We start from the raw sequence: 20,009 nt of genomic DNA, 5'->3' as shown, positions 1-20,009 counted from the left end.
ATGAGATATCATCTCATACCACAGAGACTGGCAACATTAAAAAGAACAAAAGCAATCAGTGTTGGCATGTCTGTAGGGGGAAAGGGATGCTCTTTTACTGTTAGTGGGAATGCTGACTGGTTCAGCCATGTCAGAAAACAATATGGACATTCCTTCCAAAACTAGTAGTTGAGCTTCCATATAACCCAGCAATACCACTTCTGGGAATATATCCCAATGGTGCAAAATAGCAGAGTAAAAATGACATCTGCACCTGTATGTTCATTGCAGCACTGTTCACAATAGCCAGAATCTGGAAACAACTAGAGTACCCGAGCACAGACAACTACTTAAAGCATCTTTGGTATGTCTACCCAATGTAATACTATGCAGTTGTTAGGAGAAATGAAGTCATGAAATTTGCTCATAAGTGGATGGTCATGGAGAGTATCATGATGAGTGAAATGAGTCAGAAAGAGAAGGACAGACATAGAAGGACTGCACTCATTTTTGGAATATAAAATAACATAATATGAGACTGACACCCAAGGACATTATGCACAAGGGCCAGGAATATTGCTCCATATTTGGAAGCCTGTTTCATGAGCTGGGGAAGAAGGCAGCTGGACTAGAGAAGGGATCACTAAGACAATGATGGTTGGAGGAATCGTTAACGATGGAGATGTGTGCTGAAAGTAGATAAAGGACCAAACGTGATAGCCTCTCGGTATCTATATTGCACCCTAATGCCCAAAAGTAGAAAGAAAATTGTCTGCCGTATAGCCGGGGGAAAGATTGGAATGGTGGGGGGGGTATACGTAGAACATTGGTGGTGGAGAATGTGCACTGGTGGAGGAACGAGTGTTCGATCATTGTATGGCTAAAACTGAAACTGAATTTTTTGTAAAGTTTTGTAACTGTATCTCAAGGTGAGTCAACAAAAAAGAAGGAAAAAAGGAGATGAAGGGTATTTCGTTCCCAAAATTTAAATTATACTATGAAGCTGTAACAATCAAAACAGTATAATACTGAAATAAAGACATCTCTCAGAACAATGGAATAGAACGAAGATTCCACAAATAAAACCTCAAGTATACAGACAGCTAAACTTTGACAGAGGGTCAAAGAGAATGAAGTGGAACAAGGAAGGCCTATTTAACAAACGGTGCTGGAAAAACTTGCTGGTCAGGTATTTTGAAAAAGTGAACTCAGACCCTTTCTAGCATCATGCAGAAAAGTCACAGAGTCAAGGTGGGATGAGGGAGATGGGGGTGGGAGGGATACTGAGATCAGTGGTGGTGGAGAATGGGCACTGGGGGAGGGATGGGTACTTGGTCATTGTATAACTGAAACCCAAGCACAAAAATTGTAAGTCTACAACTGTACCTCATGGTGTTTCACTAATAAAAATTTAAAAGAAGAATTAGATGAGAATTTAAATAAAAAATGATTGAAAACATAATTATGAGACCTAAATCCATAAAATATATTGAAAAACATAGTCAGAAAACCTCATTGATTCTAGAGGCATCTTCATTGATTCAATCATACTGCTCAAGCAAACAAAATAAAAGTTAAACAAATGGGAATGCATGAAATTAAGAAGCCTCTGCACTGCAAAAGATACAAAGAAGAGAATTAAAAAAACCAACAGATTGGGAGAATAGACAGATATATGGATAGATAGATATAGAACACTTGTAAAACTTACAAGCTGAATCTTACGAAGACAATGTTTATGAGAAACAGCCTTGTTCCTGACGCCCCATTCGCTCTCAATGGAACGACCATCTCCGAATGCAACAGCTATGTCTACCTAGGTCGAGAGGTCAACATGACAAATGACCTGGCACCCGAGCTGCGCAGGAGGAAGAGAGCGGCTTGGAACGCCTTCAAGAACGTCGAAGAAATAGCTAAGAGGATGAAGAACCTCCGGCTCCGGGCACATCTCTTTGATTCCACTGTTCTTCCTGCATTAACATATGCCTCAGAGACCTGGGCCCTACGCAAACAAGATGAGAACGCCATTCAGGTCTCCCAAAGAAGAATAGAAAGAGCTATGCTTGGAATATCACGTTTCACTCAAATGAGAGAACGAATCCGGAGTTCTGACATCCGTCGACGATCAAGGATCAGGGATGCTGTCTCATTTGCCAAGGTGTCGAAAATCAGATGGGCTGGTCACGTAATGAGATTTAAAGACGACCGTTGGACTAGAGCTGTTACTGATTGGATTCCACGGGATGTCAAGAGACCGCGTGGCTGCCCACCTACCAGATGGTCAGACTTCTTCGTCAAGATCATGAACGATCGGTTTGAGGCCCTTCATGTTCCCGGAGCGAACAGATGCCATTGGGCTACACTAGCACGCGACAGGGACAAATGGAGACGTTACTGGCACCCGCTCGAGCAAATAGACGACTAACGGGAAGTTAAGTGATTTGTAAAACTTAACAAGAAAAAAGCCCCTATCAAAAACTGGGGACAATAACAGCAAGCATTGTCCTCAATAGGGAAAAAAATAAAGACTTTTATTCTAAGATCAGGTACAAGACAAGTTTATCCAACGCTCACCATTTCTATTCAATATAGAATTTGCCAAAGCAATTAGCAAGAAAAAGATATCAAAGCTATCTAGAGAGGAAAGGAATAAATCAAGCTCTCACTATTTGCAAAAGAGATGATACTATAATTAGAAAATCCTAAAGACTGCAGAAGAAAATATCCTAGAAAAATAGATTTGTATAATAGAGTGGTAGGTTACATTGCTACATTGAAAAAAATGAAAGAGAAGAGAGAATTTAGAAAAACAAAATCATTCACAATCATGGCTCAGAAAATCAATACATAGGAATCAGTTTCACTAAAGAGGTAAAGAAACTATACAAAAAAAAAAAACCACAAAACACTACTTCAAGAAAAAAGAACATGAGAAAATAGAAACTCATCCCCTACTCATTGATTGGAAGGATTAACATTGTCAAAATGCCAATACTCCTCAAAGCAATATACAGATTCAATGCAGTCCCTATAAGTATACCCATTACATTTTTCAAAGAAATAGATCAAATGCTCCTCAAATTCACATGGAACAACAACATCCCACGAATAGCTAAAGCAATCCTTGGGGGAAAGAATATGGGAGGCATCATCTTCCCCAACTCCAAACTGTACTACAAAGCAGTAGGAATTAAAACAGTTTAGTATTGGAATAAAAACTGACCCACAGATCAATGGAACAGAGTGAATATCCTGACAATGACTCTCAAATATATGATCACCTAATCTCTAATCAAGGAGTAAGAAATATGAACTGGTGCAAGAAAAGCCTCTTCAACAAACGTTGATGGGAAAATTGGGCAGCTACATGCAAAAACAAAAAAAATTGAACTCAAATCTCTTTCTAACACCAGGCACAAAAGGCAGGTGAAAATGGATTAAAGACTTGATATCATACCTGAATTCATAAGATAATGGAATAAAATGTGGGCAGAACCCTCCATGATACTGAAGTTAATGGCATCTTCAAAGATGAAACACCACTGACCAATGCAAGTGGAAGCAAAGATGAACAAATAGGACTATGACAAACTTAAAAGTTTCTGCATCTCAAAAGAAACAGTGACCAAGATACAAAGACAGCCCACACACTGGTAAAAATATCCACCCAATATCCATCTGATATGGGGTTAATAGCCAAGATGTATAAGGCACTGGGAAAAAGTTACCAAAAAATATACAACCTTATCAAAAAATGGGGACTAGAAATGAACAGAAATTTCTCAAAGAAATACAAATGGCTAAAAGTCACATGAAAAAATGCTCTGCATCTCTAGTCATCAGGAAGATGCAAATCAAAACAGTGAGAAATTATCTCACACCGCTTAGCTGTGCACACATCAAAAAGAACAAGAGCAACCAATGCTGGCATGATATGGGGAGAAATGCTAAGTGAGAAGAGTCAGAAGCAGAGGGAAAAACATAGAATGATTGTACTCATTTGTGGGATATATAAAAATACATAATACAAGACCAGTACCCAAGGACTGGTAGAAGAAACAAGAGCCAGAAGGAAGTTGGGATAGAGATGGGACCAGCATGACAAAGATAGTTGGAAATAATCACTCTGGATAAGAATTGTGTGCTGCTTGTATGTTTGTGGCAGCACTGTTCACAATAGCCATAATCTGGAAACAATCTGAGTGCCTGAGTACAGACAACTTGTTATATAAACTTTGGTACATCTAAATAATGGAATACTATGCAGCTGTTAGAAAAGATGAAATCGTGAAAATTGCTTTTAAGTGGATTGACAGTTAAGTGAAATGAGTCAGAAAGAGAGGGCAGACATACAATGACTGCTCTGATTCGTGGAATATCACTGTATCACTGTCATTTTGTTGTTCATTGATTTCCTCGAGCAGTCACAAGTAACGTCTCCTTCATCCTAGCCCTGAGATTTTACAAAGTACCACATTCGAGGCTCTTTCAGGGTCAGAAGAATGAGACCCATCATTGTTACTGGTTTTTGGCATATTGAATACACCATGGGGAGTCTGCCAGACTCTGCCTTATGGCCATGTTGCTTCCAGGAGCTGGGTTTTATAGTCCCTGGGTCTTGGCCATTGATGGAATTACACAGCCGGGGGCAGTTGGTGGGTGTAACACCTACATACTGGAAGATGGGGGATCTGGTTGGAGGAGGACCAGTCCCAAGCTGAGCAGGCTTGGAGATCTCAGCCCCAGGTGTTAGTCTCATATTATGTTATTTTATATTCCACAAAGTCTCCTGCCTCCACGCCTGCTGTCCTCACCGGGGCCCCTTGGAGGAGGGTGGGTTGTCTGTCCCCATGCCTGGCTGTGCTCACTGGGGCCCCTTGGAGGGGAGGGGGTGAGTTTCCCTCCCCGCCCGGAGCAGAGAGCCCCCACAGCTGAAGACCTCCAGAACCAGCCACAGCCATGCATAAGACCACTCCCCACAGGCTCAGACGAGACTCACACATGAAGGAACTGGCAGAGGAACTCAGGTGTGCGGGACCCGAGGGTGAGGTCGGTCTCCAAGCCTCCTCGGCCGCGCAACCTCTTTTTGTCTACTTTTTGCTCTCGGAGGACCTGGAAGGCTATAGAGAGTATCCTGCTGCATGGCAAATTGTCTCGCAAGCTCCCCGTGGCATATTCGATATGCCAAAACCCAGTAACAATGACGAGTCTCATTCCCCTGACTCTGAAAGATCTTCCAATGTGGCGCTTCCTAAAATCTCAGGGCTAGGACTAATGGAGACATTACTGATGCCTGCTCAAGGAAATCTATGAACAATGGGATGACAGTGATACAGTGACAGTGGACACCTCAGCACAGTAGAGATAAGAGCCAGGAGAATCGCCCCCTGGTTTGGAAACCTGCCTCAGGTGCTTGGGGAAAAGGCAGTTGGGATGGAGAAGGGACAACTAAGTCAATGTTGTTTGGAAGGATTGATTGGGATGGAATGTGTGCTAAAAGTAGACAAAGGGCCAAATACAATGGCATCTCAGTATCTGTATTGCAAACCATAATGCCCTAAAGTAGAGAGAGAGAGAGAAAGAATGAAGGTGTCTGTTACAGAGGCAGGAGGTGGGTTGGGGTGGGGGTGGCTGGAGGGATACTGGGAACATTGCTGATGGAAAATGCGCACTGGTGGAGGCATGGACGTTAGATCATTGTATGGCTGAAGCCCAATCATGAAAGCTTCGTAACTCTATCTCATGGTGATTCAATACAAAATTTAAAAAAATAATTGTATGCTGATAACAAGTAAAGTATCAAACCTTTCAGTACCTGTATTGCAAACCAAAGGGGAAAGATACAGACAGACATAGAGAAAGAGAGAGAGAGAGAAAGAGAGATTGAGAGAAAGAGAGAGGAAAGTGCCTACTATAGAGACAGGCTTGGGGGAGGGTGGAGGGAGACTGGGGACACTGGTGGTGGGAAATGTACTGGTGGAGGGATGGGTATTGTAACACTGAGTGACTGATACCAGACCATGATTAGCTTTGTAACTCTGTATCCCTCAGTGGTTCAATTTTAAAAAAATTTAAAAAAATCTTGGGAGAAGCAATGAACAGAAACTTCCCCAATACTAATAGGTATATATAAATATGCTCTGTAGCAGGGAAATGAAAGTTAAAAGAACAAGATATCACCTCACACCATTCAGACTAGCACATGTCAACAAAAAAAACACCAGATTCAGTGTTCCTGGAGCTGCAATGACTCACAGAGATACCTACATGAGTTGTAAAATGAAGAGCTTTTAAACTGAAAAATGAAGAAATCTGTTTTTGGTGTGATAATCTTACATGTTAATCCCAATGACTCCAGAATTGGCTGGTATCCACTATAAGGGTATAAGAGAAAAAAATGAGTTAGGATAACTCTGATTTCTGGCAGAGAAACCAGGTGTCACTATTACCTGGAATGAAAAATGACATTAAATATTATCTCTAATGCATCATTATAAAGTTCCACTTATAAATTCGTATAGATGGGATCTCAAGGCCCTTTGACTTTTAACTGACAACTAATGGAACAGGTTCATGATGCAGGACTACTGTTTTGGGTGAGCTAGCAGTATGAAGCAGATTTTATTTTTGGAGTCTCCACTCTTCCCCAATTCTAATTAGAAATCTGGATATTTACATGAACAAGAGTGTAGGATAACATTGCTTTGTCCTGTCTCACTTGCCACAAGGAGCTTAGGTTTATCAGGATACACCCATCACAGTGCTCCCGAGTCACTCCCATTTCTTCATTTATCTGTAACCACTTTTATGCTTCTCTTCTCCAACTAGTTAATCCGCTTTTCCCCCTAATCAGACTCTGTTAATTTGTAATGTCAGATCCTTCCTGGACACTGATATTGTATTGTAAGTTAATATTGCCTCTCTCCTCTCCTTATGTCTTTTGAATAGTTTACTTTAACGCAATGTCCTTTTTGTATAGATACAAGGAAGACAGTTAATATTATGCTTTGTAACTTAGTATTTAATTGACTATGAATATTATTCACTCCCGGGCATCTGCTTTCTTGACTTAAGCCTCAGTTGCCCTTAGTTCCTAGCACCCCAAGAGCAGGGTCCCAACAAGGGACTGAATGGACCCAGGGCAAGCTGTGAGCTACCCTGGCATCGAAATGGGCAAGGCCAAAGCGCCACGATTTTTAACTATACGTTAAGAGCTTGATCATGGACGGATGCTGTCATGATCCAAAAGTAACGACGAGTCTAGGACGCTGCTAGGGATAGGAAAGACTATCTGGCCTGAGCACTGTAGTCTGAGATCGAGATGGCCCTAGGAGAGCAGTTCTATAAGCTTAATGTATTTCTTACTTGTCTATACAAAATGATTAATATTATGAATGCTTATACGTTTGTTGGACAAGGAGAGGAGAAACACACCAAGGGGATTCCGTTCTAGGATGGGTTGTACTGCTGAGAGAGTATCTGTCCTAGAAGCGGCTTTCCCTGAGGGAAAGAACTTTACCCCTATTGATTGTGACCACATCTATGTCTAATTGTTACCCCAACCCCTCATGGTTTTGGGATTTAACTAGACTCTAAGAGTGGGCTTGGGGGATCAGGATCGAGATTCCAGAGAAGGAGGAGAAAGGGTATCCGGATCTAGACTCCAGAAGGAGAAGGAGAAAGGGGGATCCAGATCCAGATTCCAGAGCCAGAAGGAGAATGAAGGGGGATCGAGAAGGAGAACGAAGTAGCATGGAGGAGGAAGAAGCAGGAGGAGAATCAGAGAATGGAGATGGGAATGGAATAAACTGCAACTAACACCAACCAGCCTGGCCTTGGTTTCCTTCCTTTGCCTGCCCATGGCCATCTACCTCCCTGGGGTGGGGTAAGCAGCGTGAGACTACAGAAAGCGGGCAGCGGGAGAGTTAGACCACTGCTGTTTTTTTGAGTTTACACACAAGAGAATGAGACTTTGGAGCATACCGGAATAGGCAAAACAGAGCGGTCCCAGGGACAAGAGCCTCTTCAGTCCAGATATTTACAGGAGTAGATGGTCAAGGAGGACTCCTTGGAGAAAATGTCTTGGATCTGGAAGTCTAGGGAACCAATTTTACCAGAATCAAAGCAAAGATGGGGAGTTTTAAGGTTTGGCCTGGCCTGGACTGGCCCAGGAGACTGAGTGGAGCAAAATATCCAAGTTTCAGTTGGGAGGTCACCAACCTCGGCTTAGTTTACTGGGTTTAGTAAACTCAGGAGAAAGGTCAGAAGAGGAAAGGCCAGGAGTCCATTAGCTGAAGAGAGATGAAAACCCATGCGGTGTGTGCAGCTTTAAAGGATCTGGTGATTGAGAGAGCCTGTAGCAGTGAATTGGGTGGAGCTGCTGGGTGTGGTCTGTGAAAGCAGGGAGAAACCAAAAGAATAAAGAAAACCTTCCGGGCCCCTAAACAAATAATGCCATGAGGGGGCATTTCAATAAAAGGGTGTGGTTTAGAGATTACCTACACTCCCTAACTCTTTCAAACCGTCTGTTTCCTTTTGAGATATTTAAAATAGAGTAAACTTCGGCTCTAGACAGTGCCCATTTCCCCTAACTCTCCCCTGAGGAGGGTGGTGCCCTTTATTCCAGTTTAGGTCCCACCCAGTCGGTTTTGGCCCCACGGTGGGAGCAGAGGATGGCATCTGAGTCGCTGAACCCTAAAGTAAGTCTTTTTCATTTTGCCTACCTACCCACTCCCCTTCCTTTTGCTAGCCTCACTGGGTTTATCGCTGGGCAGCAAAGGAGCCACCTTAAACAACGGAAGAAGACTTCCAAGGAAGATTAGGAGGGTGAAACTGAATAGGTCCGGGTAAGAAGGGGAGCCGATCATCGGCATCGCGGGTAGATGCACTCTGAGTGTGAAGGTTGTGTGGTTGCGGACTCAATTTTTCTTCCTATCTTTAGAGCCTTGACTTACTATCCTCCAGGTTTGTCTCCCGCCTTTTCTATCCTTCCCTTCACCCAGTCTTTTGTCACACTCCAGCTTCGGGGGTCTGGTTTCTTAAAGCCTCTTGCTGTGAGGTCTCCATCTTGTCTGGCCTTCTTAAAGAGACAGTGCATTAGTTCAACTGAGGAAATCTGTACTGAAAATTCTATTTCAAGGAGGATGGTAGCCACTCACCTTACTATGACACTAAGTATGTTGTGGGGAGGGGGGAGTTTATGGACAAGTCAGATTTTTCTTCTTTTCACAAGATTGGTTTTAATATCCATATTATTCTCAGGAGGCACACACAGGACAAAGTTGCCCTTTCTTTGCAGATTAATCATAAGTCAGTTGTCTCCTCAATTTTAAGTGAAGGGAGAATTTCCGTTTCCTAAGGTGCCATGACAGTGCACATAGCTTGAACAAATATACTGATTATACTAATATTTGAGTTTCAGATTTATTGCCTTTGACTAATTCTGCTACTGAGTGGTGCCTTCTACAATATGTAGAGGGTTCTCAGACTCCGTTCTTAACTGGTTGGTGACTCAGGTTTTCTCCTAGGATATGAAGATGAATTTTATTTTCACGTTTGTAGAGTATTTCTCATTTGAAAGGTTCAATGGTTTACATTTATTGACTTTCTTTTAATACTAGTCATACACATGATAAAGCCTGGCAGATTCAGCTTACTCAATAGCTCAAGTTAAACTGATCTGAAAAAATAGGGAAGCAAAATGCTTCAAAAGGAAAGTTTAGGTCACCTTGGCTAATATGTTTTTCTCATGTCTAATATGTTATTCTTGTTCCTATGTCCAGTTTGGAAGTTTGTGTTAGTGAGGATGGCTTCAACAAATAGTGTTCTTCTGTTAAATAAAGAAGTTATTTAACAGATGGGGGTGGGGAGAGAGCAATTGTGCAGCAGGTAGGGCACTTGGCTTGCACATAGCCCACCTAAATTCAGTCCGTGGCATCCCATACATCCTGAGCCCATCAGGAGTAATCCCTGAGCACTGAGCTGTGAGAAATCCCCAATCATTTCCTAAAAACCAAATAAATAAGTAAATAAGAGGACTGGTATGGCTGATTCTTGTTTGAAGACTTCATAGAAAATAATCTCTTCCATGTTTATCTCTCATGTTTTGTTTAGGAAACATGATAGGAAGGGATACAACCTGATGATCATAAAAAGGAAAAGATTAGTTTGAAGCTTTAGAGCTAGTATTTCACTCTTTTTCTGCTGTAACGAAATAGTTGTTTATACTTCAGTTGTCTCTGGTATTAAATGCAAGGAACATTACATCTCACCTCTTTAATCTACTGAGTTTCTCATTACATCTCCAGTGCCAACTCCTATCCAGCATATGCATTAGTTAAAGTAAGGTCCTAAAGTCCCTGGTCTATGGAATTCTCAACAAAAAGGAAACATTACTTCAACCAAAACTCTTCTGGTAACTTTTATTACTAAAAATAAAGTCTTGACTCAGAGTAAACAACTATTTGTATATGCCAGTCTCACTGAACTCACTGAACCCTGACAGAGAGAAGAATTCTGTTGCTGATTAAATAGTCAGTCTCCTGCATTTGATATGCAACGTTAAGGACTGTTGTGCTTTCATTATAAATTGCCTTATGTTCATTTAGTTTTCTTTTAAAAATTTTTTATTTACAAAGTTATTGATAGTTCAGTTTAAGGCACATAATATTTCAACACCAATCCCACCCATAGTGTCAGTTTCATTCCACCAGTATTCCCATATTCTTTTCCCATTTCAACCCCCACTCTAACCCTGCCTGTCAAGTTAACAGGCACATAACAAATTTTCAATGGTTCCAGCTTAGATCTCATGTTTTCAGTTTCAAATAGTCTGTATTTTGGTTATATGGCAAGACAACTTACTCATTCACCAGTATAACTAAAGCCCTAATGCCTGTTACCTATTACTTCTAGTTCTCTTCTTGCCCACGTGATTTCTTCCCTTCTCTGCCCTCCTCTCTAAACACTGGGGTCAAAGGTGATGTAGCATCTCCCCTTTTACTATAATACTTTTCCTCATCCAGTGTTCTGTGTATCACAGATAAGTGAGATCATCCTATATTTGTTTGTCTTTATTTTTCTGGATAACTTCACTCAACATGTTATCTTCCAGTTACAACCAGGTTGCAACAGATTGCACGATTTGATCATTCTTTGCAGGTACATAACATTCCATTGCATGTATATACCACAACTTCAAAATCTATTTATCTGTCATTGGGAACCTAAGTTGATTTTAGTTAGTTATTGTACTGAGTGCTACAATGAATAATGGTATGCAAGTCTTTTTGAGAGAGTTTTTTATGTCCAAGAGGTAGATGCCCCAAAGTGGTGTTGTTGGATCAAAGAGGTATTGTTGGATCATAGTAGTTCAATACTAAGTTTTCTGAGAACTCTCCGTTCTGTTTTCCACAGGGTTTGTACCAGAGAGCATTCCTACCAGCAAGTGGGATGAGAGTTCCTTTTACACTACATCCATGCCAACACAGATTGTTCCTACTATTTTTGATATGTGCCATTCTCACTGGTATGAGATGGTATCCCATTGTTGTCTTGTTTGGATTTCTCTAATGATAATTGATGCTGAGCATTTTTTATGTGTCTACTGGCCACACACCTGTCTTCCTCTGAGAAGTGTCTATTCATTTCCTCTCCCCATTTGTTGATAGGATTTTTGATTTGTTGTTGTTGTTGATGTTTATGAGTACTTCATATATCTTGGATATATCCTGGATATAACTTTATCTGATGTGTTGAATACAAATATTTGTCCCATTCAGTTAACTGACTTTTACTTTAGCCAGTGTTTTTTTTTTCAATTGCCATGCATAAACTCTTTAATTTTATGTAGTCTGATTCGTTTATTTTTTACTATGTTGCCTTTGCTAGTGCTATTGGATTATTGAAGGTACTGAAGGTACCTTTGTGATCCAAATATTGAAGTGTTCTGCTTATATTTTCCTCAATCTAGTTTATTGTTTCTGATCAGATCAAGGTCTTTGATTCACTTTGAACTCACTTTCATATGAGGTATAAGATATGTATCCATCTTTAGTTTCTTACATGTAGTTATCCAGTTTTCCCAGCACCATATTAATTGATGAGGCTGTTATTACTCTATTTCATGTACTCAGTTACTTATCAAAAATTAACTTCCCATATATATGAAGTTTTTGTCATGGGATGTTTGATTCTGACCCATGATCAGAGAGACTATCTTTATTCCAGTACCATGCAGGTTTGATCACTATAGCTTTATAATACAGTTCCAAATTATGTAATGAAATACCTTCCACTTTCTTATTTTTCAGAGTGGCTTTGACTATTCATGATCTTTTTTGATTACATACAAACTTTTTTTCTATATTGACTTCTAGAGCCTTGAAGAATGGCATCTGAATTTGGATGTAAATTGCATTGAATCTATATATAGCTATTTTAAGTAGGCTCTTTGATTGCTTTCTCTGATAATTAATTTTTTTGGATAGAAGAATGCCAAATTATATTTTGTGTTATATTTGTAGCTTGCCACTTAGCGGTATGGGTTTATAATTTGTAGGAAATTTTTTTTTGCTCTTTCTTTTTGGATCACATTTGGCAATATTCATGGGTTACTCCTGGCTCTGCACTCAGAAATTACTCCTGGTGGTGCTCAGGGGACCATATAAGATGCCAAGGATTGAACTTTGGTTGACTGTGTACAAAGCAAACACCCTACCCACTGTACTATAGCTCCGGCCCTATCGGATCTTTCTTGTGGGATCTTTGGGTCTCCTATGTATATCATCATGTAGTCTGAAAAGAGAATAATCTGAGTTCTTCTTTTCCAATTCAGGCCCCTTTAATGTACTTTTATTGCCTGATTCCTGTAGCAGGACTTCTAATACCATGTTTAATAGAACTGAAGACATTGAACATCCTTGCCGTGTACCTGATCTCAGAGGGAATTCGTTCACTTTTTAAGGATGATACTGGCAGTGGGTTTGTTATAAATAGCGACTTTTATCTGCAGTAAGGGTCTTTCTACTATAATTTGTTGACAGTTTTTATCATAAATGGATATTGCATCTTGTCATTGGCTTTCTCTTTGTCAATTAATATGATCATGTGATTTTGATCTTTTCTTTTATTAATATGGGGTATTATGTTCATTGATTTTCATTTGTTGAACCATCCTTGCATCATAGAAATGAATACCAATTGATCAGGCTGTAAGATTTTTTTGCTATATTGTTAGTTCTAATTCGCTTAGATTTTGTTAAGGATTTTTCCATTGATATATATCAGGGAGATTGATCTGAAGTTTTCTTTTCGGAAGTGTCTCTGTTTGCTTTGGATATTATTTAAATGTCAGCTGCTTCTTTTTTAATTGAATCACCACGAGACACAATTACAAAGAGTTACAAAGTTTTTCATGATCGGGTTTCAGTCATAAAATGTTCCAACACCAATTGCTCCACCAGTGAATATTTCTCACAACCAATGTCCCAAGTATCCCTCCTATTAACACCCCCCACACTTTTCTTCTCTCCATTTCTTTCTCTCTCCATTTGAGCATTACGGTTTGCAATACAGACACTGACAGGTGGTCATGCTTGGTCCTTTAACGTTCAACATGCAGCTCCCATCACGATAAAACACTTCCAGTCATCATACTCATAGAGGTCCTTTCTCTATACTGACTGCTGTCTCCAACAACAATAGAGGCAGGCTTCTAACCATGTACCAATCCTCCTAACCCTGTTGTCCTTGTGGACTGGTCTCTATTTTGTGTTTTTTTTTTGTATATCCCACAAATGAGTACAATCATCCTATGTCTGTCCCTCTCCTTCTGACTCATTTCATTTAGCATGATACTCTCTATGTCCATCTACTTATAAGCAAATTTCATGACTTTATTTTTTCTAACAGCTGCATATTATTCCATAGTGTAGATGTAACATGGTTTCTTTAACCAGTCATCTGTTCTCGGACACTTGGGTTGTTTCCAGATTATGGCTATACTGAAAAGTACGGCAGTAAACATAGAAGTACAGATAGCAGTTCTGCTGTGTGTTTTTGGCCCCCTGGGTATATTCCTAGAGGTGGTAATATGGAAGCTCCATTTCTAGCTTTTTGAGGAATGCACATATTGTTTTTTTTTTCTAAATGGCTGCACCCAATGAATGAGTGGCCCTTTCTCCCCACATCATGCCAGCATTGGTTGCTCTTGTTCTTTTTGATGTGTGCACAGCTAAGCGGTGTGAGATAATTTCTCACTGTTTTGATTTGCATCTTCCTGATGCAGAGATGCAGGGCATTTTTATGTGCCTTTTGGCCATTTGTATTTCTTTGAGAAATTTTCTGTTCATTTCTTGTCCCCATTTTTTGATAAGGTTGTATATTTTTTGGTAACTTTTTCCCAGTGCCTTATACATCTTGGCTATTAACCCCATATCAGATGGATATTGGGTGGATATTTTTACCAGTGTGTGGGCTGTCTTTGTATCTTGGTCACTGTTTCTTTTGAGATGCAGAAACTTTTAAGTTTGTCGTAGTCCTATTTGTTCATCTTTGCTTCCACTTGCATTGGTCAGTGGTGTTTCATCTTTGAAGATGCCATTAACTTCAGTATCATGGAGGGTTCTGCCCACATTTTATTCCATGTATCTTATGAATTCAGGTATGATATCAAGTCTTTAATCCATTTTCACCTGCCTTTTGTGCCTGGTGTTAGAAAGAGATTTGAGTTCATTTTTTTTTTGTTTTTGAACGTAGCTGCCCAATTTTCCCATCAACGTTTGTTGAAGAGGCTTTTCTTGCACCAGTTCATATTTCTTACTCCTTGATTAGAGATTAGGTGATCATATATTTGAGGGTCATTGTCAGGATATTCACTCTGTTCCGTTGATCTGTGGGTCAGTTTTTATTCCAATACCAAACTGTTTTAATTCCTACTGCTTTGTAGTACAGTTTGGAGTTGGGGAAGATGATGCCTCCCATATTCTTTCCCCCAAGGATTGCTTTAACTATTCGTGGGATGTTGTTGTTCCATGTGAATTTGAGGAGTATTTGATCTATTTCTTTGAAAAATGTCATGGCTATTCTTATAGGGACTGCATTGAATCTATATAGTGTTTTGAAAACATCATGGGTATTCTTATAGGGGCTGCTTTGAATCTGTATATTGCTTTGAGGAGTATTGACATTTTGACAATGTTAATCCTTCCAATCCATGAGTAGGGGATGATTTTCTGGACCTGGGCATTTATTTTGGGGAAGGTTTTGATTACTGCTTCCATTTCCTTGATAGGGATAGGTCTTTCAGGTATTCCAATTTTTCTTGGTTCAGCTTTGGCAGGTTATAGGAATCTAGGAATTTATCCATTTCTTCTAGGGTCTCTTGTTCATGGCATGCAGACTTTCAAAATAATCTCTGATGATTTTTTGAATTTCTTTGCGTTTTGTTGTGATGTCTCCTTTTTCCTTTCTGATTAGGTTTATTTATTTTGATTCTCTCTCTCTTCTTTGTGAGTCTTGCTAGTAGTTTATCATTCTTGGAGCGATAGCACAGCGGGTAGGGCATTCGCCTTACAAGCGGCCAACATGGCCGACCCGAGTTCGATTCCTCCGCCCCTCTCGGAGAGCCCGGCAAGCTACCGAGAGTATTCGATATGCCAGACACAGTAACAACAAAGTCTCCAATGGAGACGTTACTGGGCCCGCTCGAGCAAATCGACGATCAACGGGAGGGCCTTTACCTTTACCTTTTACCTTATTTATTTTTTCAAAAAAACAGCTCTTTCTTTCATTGATCTTTTAGATTATTTTTTGAGAAACCAGCTCATTGATTTCTGCTCTAAGTCTTATTATTTCTTTCCTTCTGCCTGGTTTCAGATACTTTTGTTGGTCATTTTCTAAGATCTTAAGCTGTGAAGTCAAGTTATTTATGTGGGCTCTTTCTTCCTTTCTGATAAACGCTTAAAGAGCTATAAAATTTTCCCTCTCCACTACTTTAACTGTATCCCACAAGTTCTGGTAGCTTGTGTGTGTCTTCATTCTCATTTGTTTCCAGGAATCTTTTGATTTCTTCCTTGATTTCCTTTCTAATGCACTGCTTGTTTAACATGAGATGTTTTATTTCCAGTATTTTATTTGAGTCTGTTTCTGTGTATCTTCTGTATCAGTGCATTGCGATCTGAAAAGATATTCGATACAATTTCTATCTTCTTGATTATATTGAGGTAAGTTTCGTGACCCAGCATAGGTCTATCTAGGAAAATGTTCCATGTGCACAGGAAAAGAATGTGTATTCACTTTTTGGGCCATGAATAGCTACTCTTCCATTTTTTCTTTCAGAGCCAGTACTTCCTTGCTGAGTTTTAGTCTTTGTGCTCTATCAAGAGGTGATGAAGTGATGTTGAAGTATCAGATTACTATTGCCTTGCTACCAATGTCCTCCTTGAAGTCTATTAGCAATTGTTTTGAGTATTTTGCTGGCCTCTCTTGGGTGTGTATATGTTTAGGAATGTGATTTCTTCCTGATGTCCATATTACTTGATTATTAAAAATGGCCTTTTCTGTCCTTTCTAATCTTTTCAGACTGAAATTCATGTTGTTGGGTACTAGACTGGCCACCCTGCTTTTTTGAAGGATTTGTTTTCTTAAAGGATTGTTTTCCATCCTTTGACTTTGAGTCTGTGTTTGCTCTGACTGTTCGGGTGTTTTTCTTGTAGGCAGCAGAATGTTAGATTCAGTTTTTAATCATTTTACCACTCTGTGTCTCTTAATTGGTGCATAAGACTATTGACATTGAGAGAGATTATTGTCATGGAGTTTTTGCCACCTGTAGAGGTTTGTGGTGTTTGTGAGGATTGCCTTGTCTTACAGTAGCCCTTTCAATCCTTCCTTTAAGTTGGTTTTGAGTCTATGACGTTCCTGATCTGCTGTTTATCCATGAAATATTGTATCATTCCTTCGATTCTGAGTGAGAGTCTAGCTGGATAATGTATTCTTGGTGAGGCGTTCATTTCATTGTGTTTTTTCACTATATCCCACTATCTTCGGGCTCAGATGGTTTCCTCTGATAAATCTGTTGTAAATCTTAAAGATTCTTCTCTGTAAATTATCTCCTTATGTATGGTTTCAGAAATACAAAATATGATATGTCTTGGGGTATTTTTATTTGGATTTCTTTTAGCTGGTACCCTTCAGACCTCCTGGTTCTGGGTGCAAGTGCACTGTAGCCTGAGAATTTCTCAGCAATTATGTCTTTGACAGTTGTTTCTTCATAAAGATTTTCTTCATGCCCCTCTGGTCCCCCAATGATTCTTGGGTTCTTCTTGAATTCATCCAGATGTTCTTTGTCATCTGTTGCTTTATGTTGAGGCTGTTTTCCATATTTTGCTTTTGTCTGGAGAGTCTTTGCACCTCATTGTAGAGTTCATTGATTCTGTCCTAAATAGCCCTTACTCTGTTCCTGGGGCCTTCTAATGAGTTTTTCATTTCACCTACCAGGTTTTTGAGATCTGTCATTCCCACCTGTTTTTATGTTTGTATTTTCCTCATTTCTGCTCTTATGTCCTCTTGAATTTCTTAACAGTGTGTCCCTCCAAAATTTATAGATATTAAATTCATAGATATTAAAAATTCATAGATTTAAATTCATAGATATTAAAATTTATAGTCAGTGTTTATTAACATGTCAGTTTCGAGCCTAATATGTCATAAGGCAAAAACAAAATTGTAGTGTTACAGTTCTTGATTGTGTGCTCCCTGAAGAGAACAGCGCAGAGTTTCCTTCCTCCCTGCCTGGCTGTCCTCACTGGGGCCCCTTGAAGGAGGGTGGGTGATTGAGTTTCCCTCCCCACTCCGAGCAGAGCCCCAGCAGCTGAAAACCTCCGGTTCCAGCTACAACCATGCTTAAGACCACTCTCCACATGTTCGGACGAGCCTCAAACATGAAGGAACCGATAGAGGAAGCCAGGTGTGCAGGACCCGGGGCATAGATCTCCAAGCCTGCTTGGATCAGGACTGGGGCCTTCTCCAACCAGATCCCCCATCTTCCAGTATGTAGGTGTTACACCCACAAACTGCCCCTGGCGCCGTGTAATCCCATCAACAGCCAAGGCCCAGAGACTATAAAACCCTGCTCCCAGAAGCACGCAGCCGCATTCGCAGCACACGACATCTTATTATCTAGTTCTTACTCTGGAGAATCTGGCAGGCTACCAAAAGTATCCTGCCCACACAGCAGAGTCTGGCAAATTCCCCGTGGTGTATTCAATATGCCAAAAACCAGTAACAATGATGGGTCTCATTCTCCTGACCCTGAAAGAGCCTCAAATGTGGCATTTTTTAAAATCTCAGGGCTAGGACGAAGGAGACATTACTGGTGCCTGCTCGAGGTAATCGATGAACAACAGGATGGCAGTGATACAGTGATACAGTGTGTCCCCCAAAAGCCTCTGTCCCTCTCGGAAAGACCAGCAAGCTACTGAGAGTATCCAGCCCGCAGGAAGAGTTTGGCAAGCTACCTGTGACATATTCAGTATGTCAAAAGAGTAACTAAAATGGGCTTCAATTTGTTTTCTATTGCGGGTTATGAATAACATATGATCTCGCGCAGCCACGGTGATTTTGGAATTCCGAAATTTTAACAATTAAATTTGGAGGGATTTCTGCCAAAACCTGCTGGGTTCCGAGATTTGTTCCTGAGTCTCTGGGATCATGACCGTTAAGCAGCTTGATCAGGAGCCAGAGAGGTCATTCCTGGGCAGCGACTCAGGGGATCTCATTTGGGTGGGGAAGAAAGAGCTGGCTCCACCCCCATCCCATGAGGCCCCGCGTGTCTTGTCACTGCAGGCCCAAACCTGACTGTTGAATGGCCTCTGGAGGATGGCAGCCACTGAGCCACCAGGGGGAACAGGCCAAGGCACGAAACCTATTCCCAACTGGGGTGGCCAGGCACATCTCTGCCAAAAGCCGCTGGGTTCCTAGATTTGTTTTTGAGTCTCTGGCATCATGGCTATTAATCAGTTTGATCAGGAACCAGAGAGGCCTTGCCTCCAATTACATAGCTGAGCTGAAGGTGGTTGGGTATTAGTCTCTATCATTCCTTGATACTACCAATATACCTGAATCTCCTTGATCCCTGCCCCTGTTTCTCATATATCTAGTCTTCTCTTCTCCTTCACTCTCTCTCCTCTTCTCCTCTGTCCTTTACTCTGGGACAACAGGTGATGTAGGCATACACCTTTAAATCATTGCATTTCCTCATCCAGTTACTATAAATACCACGTATAAGTGATTTATCATTCTGTGGTTATCTTTTGTCTTCTGGCATACTTCATTTAACATGATATCTTCCAGTTCCATCCATGTTGCAGAAAATTGAATGATTATATCCTTCCTTACAGCTGTACCCCATTACATTATGTATATATACTACATCTTCATGATCCATTCTTCTGTTTTTGGACATCTAGATTTATTCCAAATCTTAGCTATTGCACTGTGTTGCAACGAATAATGGTGTGCATGTGTTCTTTTGAGTGAATATTTTTCTGTTCTAGGGGATAGATACCCAAAAGTTAAATTGTTGGGCCATATGGTAGTTTATACTGAGAACGCTCTATACTGTTTTCCATAAACTCCATAAATTTTTCCATAAATGTTGAACCAGACAACATTCTCACCAGCAGTGGATGAGAGTTCCTTTCTCATCACATTCCTACAAACAGAGATTATTCCCATTATTTTTGATACGTGCTATTCTCACTGGTGTGGTATGGTATCTCATTGTCATCTTGTTTTGGGTTTTCCTAGTGATCATAAGCATTTTTTATGTACATGTTGGTCTTCCTCAAAGAAACTTTCTCTCCCCATTTTCTGATGGTGTTTTTGGTTTTTTTGTTGTTGATCTTTGTGAGTACTTTATATATCCTGGATATCAACCCTTTAACTGATGTGCTGTCTGCAAATATTTCCTCCCAATTCAGTCTCTTAGATTTAGTTGGTGTTTCATTTTTTATGTAGAAAGTCTTTAATTC

General features: G+C 40.3%; 1 protein-coding gene across 1 annotated transcript in view; it reads left to right on the top strand.

Annotated features, from left to right (window-relative positions):
* The first annotated feature begins 8,628 nt into the window (after positions 1-8,628).
* Positions 8,629-20,009, top strand: part of KLF8 (KLF transcription factor 8) — a 265,628-nt gene continuing 254,247 nt past the window's right edge. Inside the window, exon 1 of the mRNA XM_056130027.1 lies at positions 8,629-8,678. Within this exon, the coding sequence (XP_055986002.1) occupies positions 8,652-8,678 (27 nt within the window). The 5' untranslated portion in view covers positions 8,629-8,651. The remainder of the gene's footprint in view (positions 8,679-20,009) is intronic.

This window comes from Sorex fumeus, unplaced genomic scaffold, assembly GCF_029834395.1.
Source record: "Sorex fumeus unplaced genomic scaffold, SorFum_2.1 ptg000073l, whole genome shotgun sequence".
Classification (NCBI taxonomy): domain Eukaryota; kingdom Metazoa; phylum Chordata; class Mammalia; order Eulipotyphla; family Soricidae; genus Sorex; species Sorex fumeus.
The sequence above is the reverse complement of the archived record's forward strand: the minus strand, read 5'-3'. Positions and strand labels throughout refer to the sequence as shown.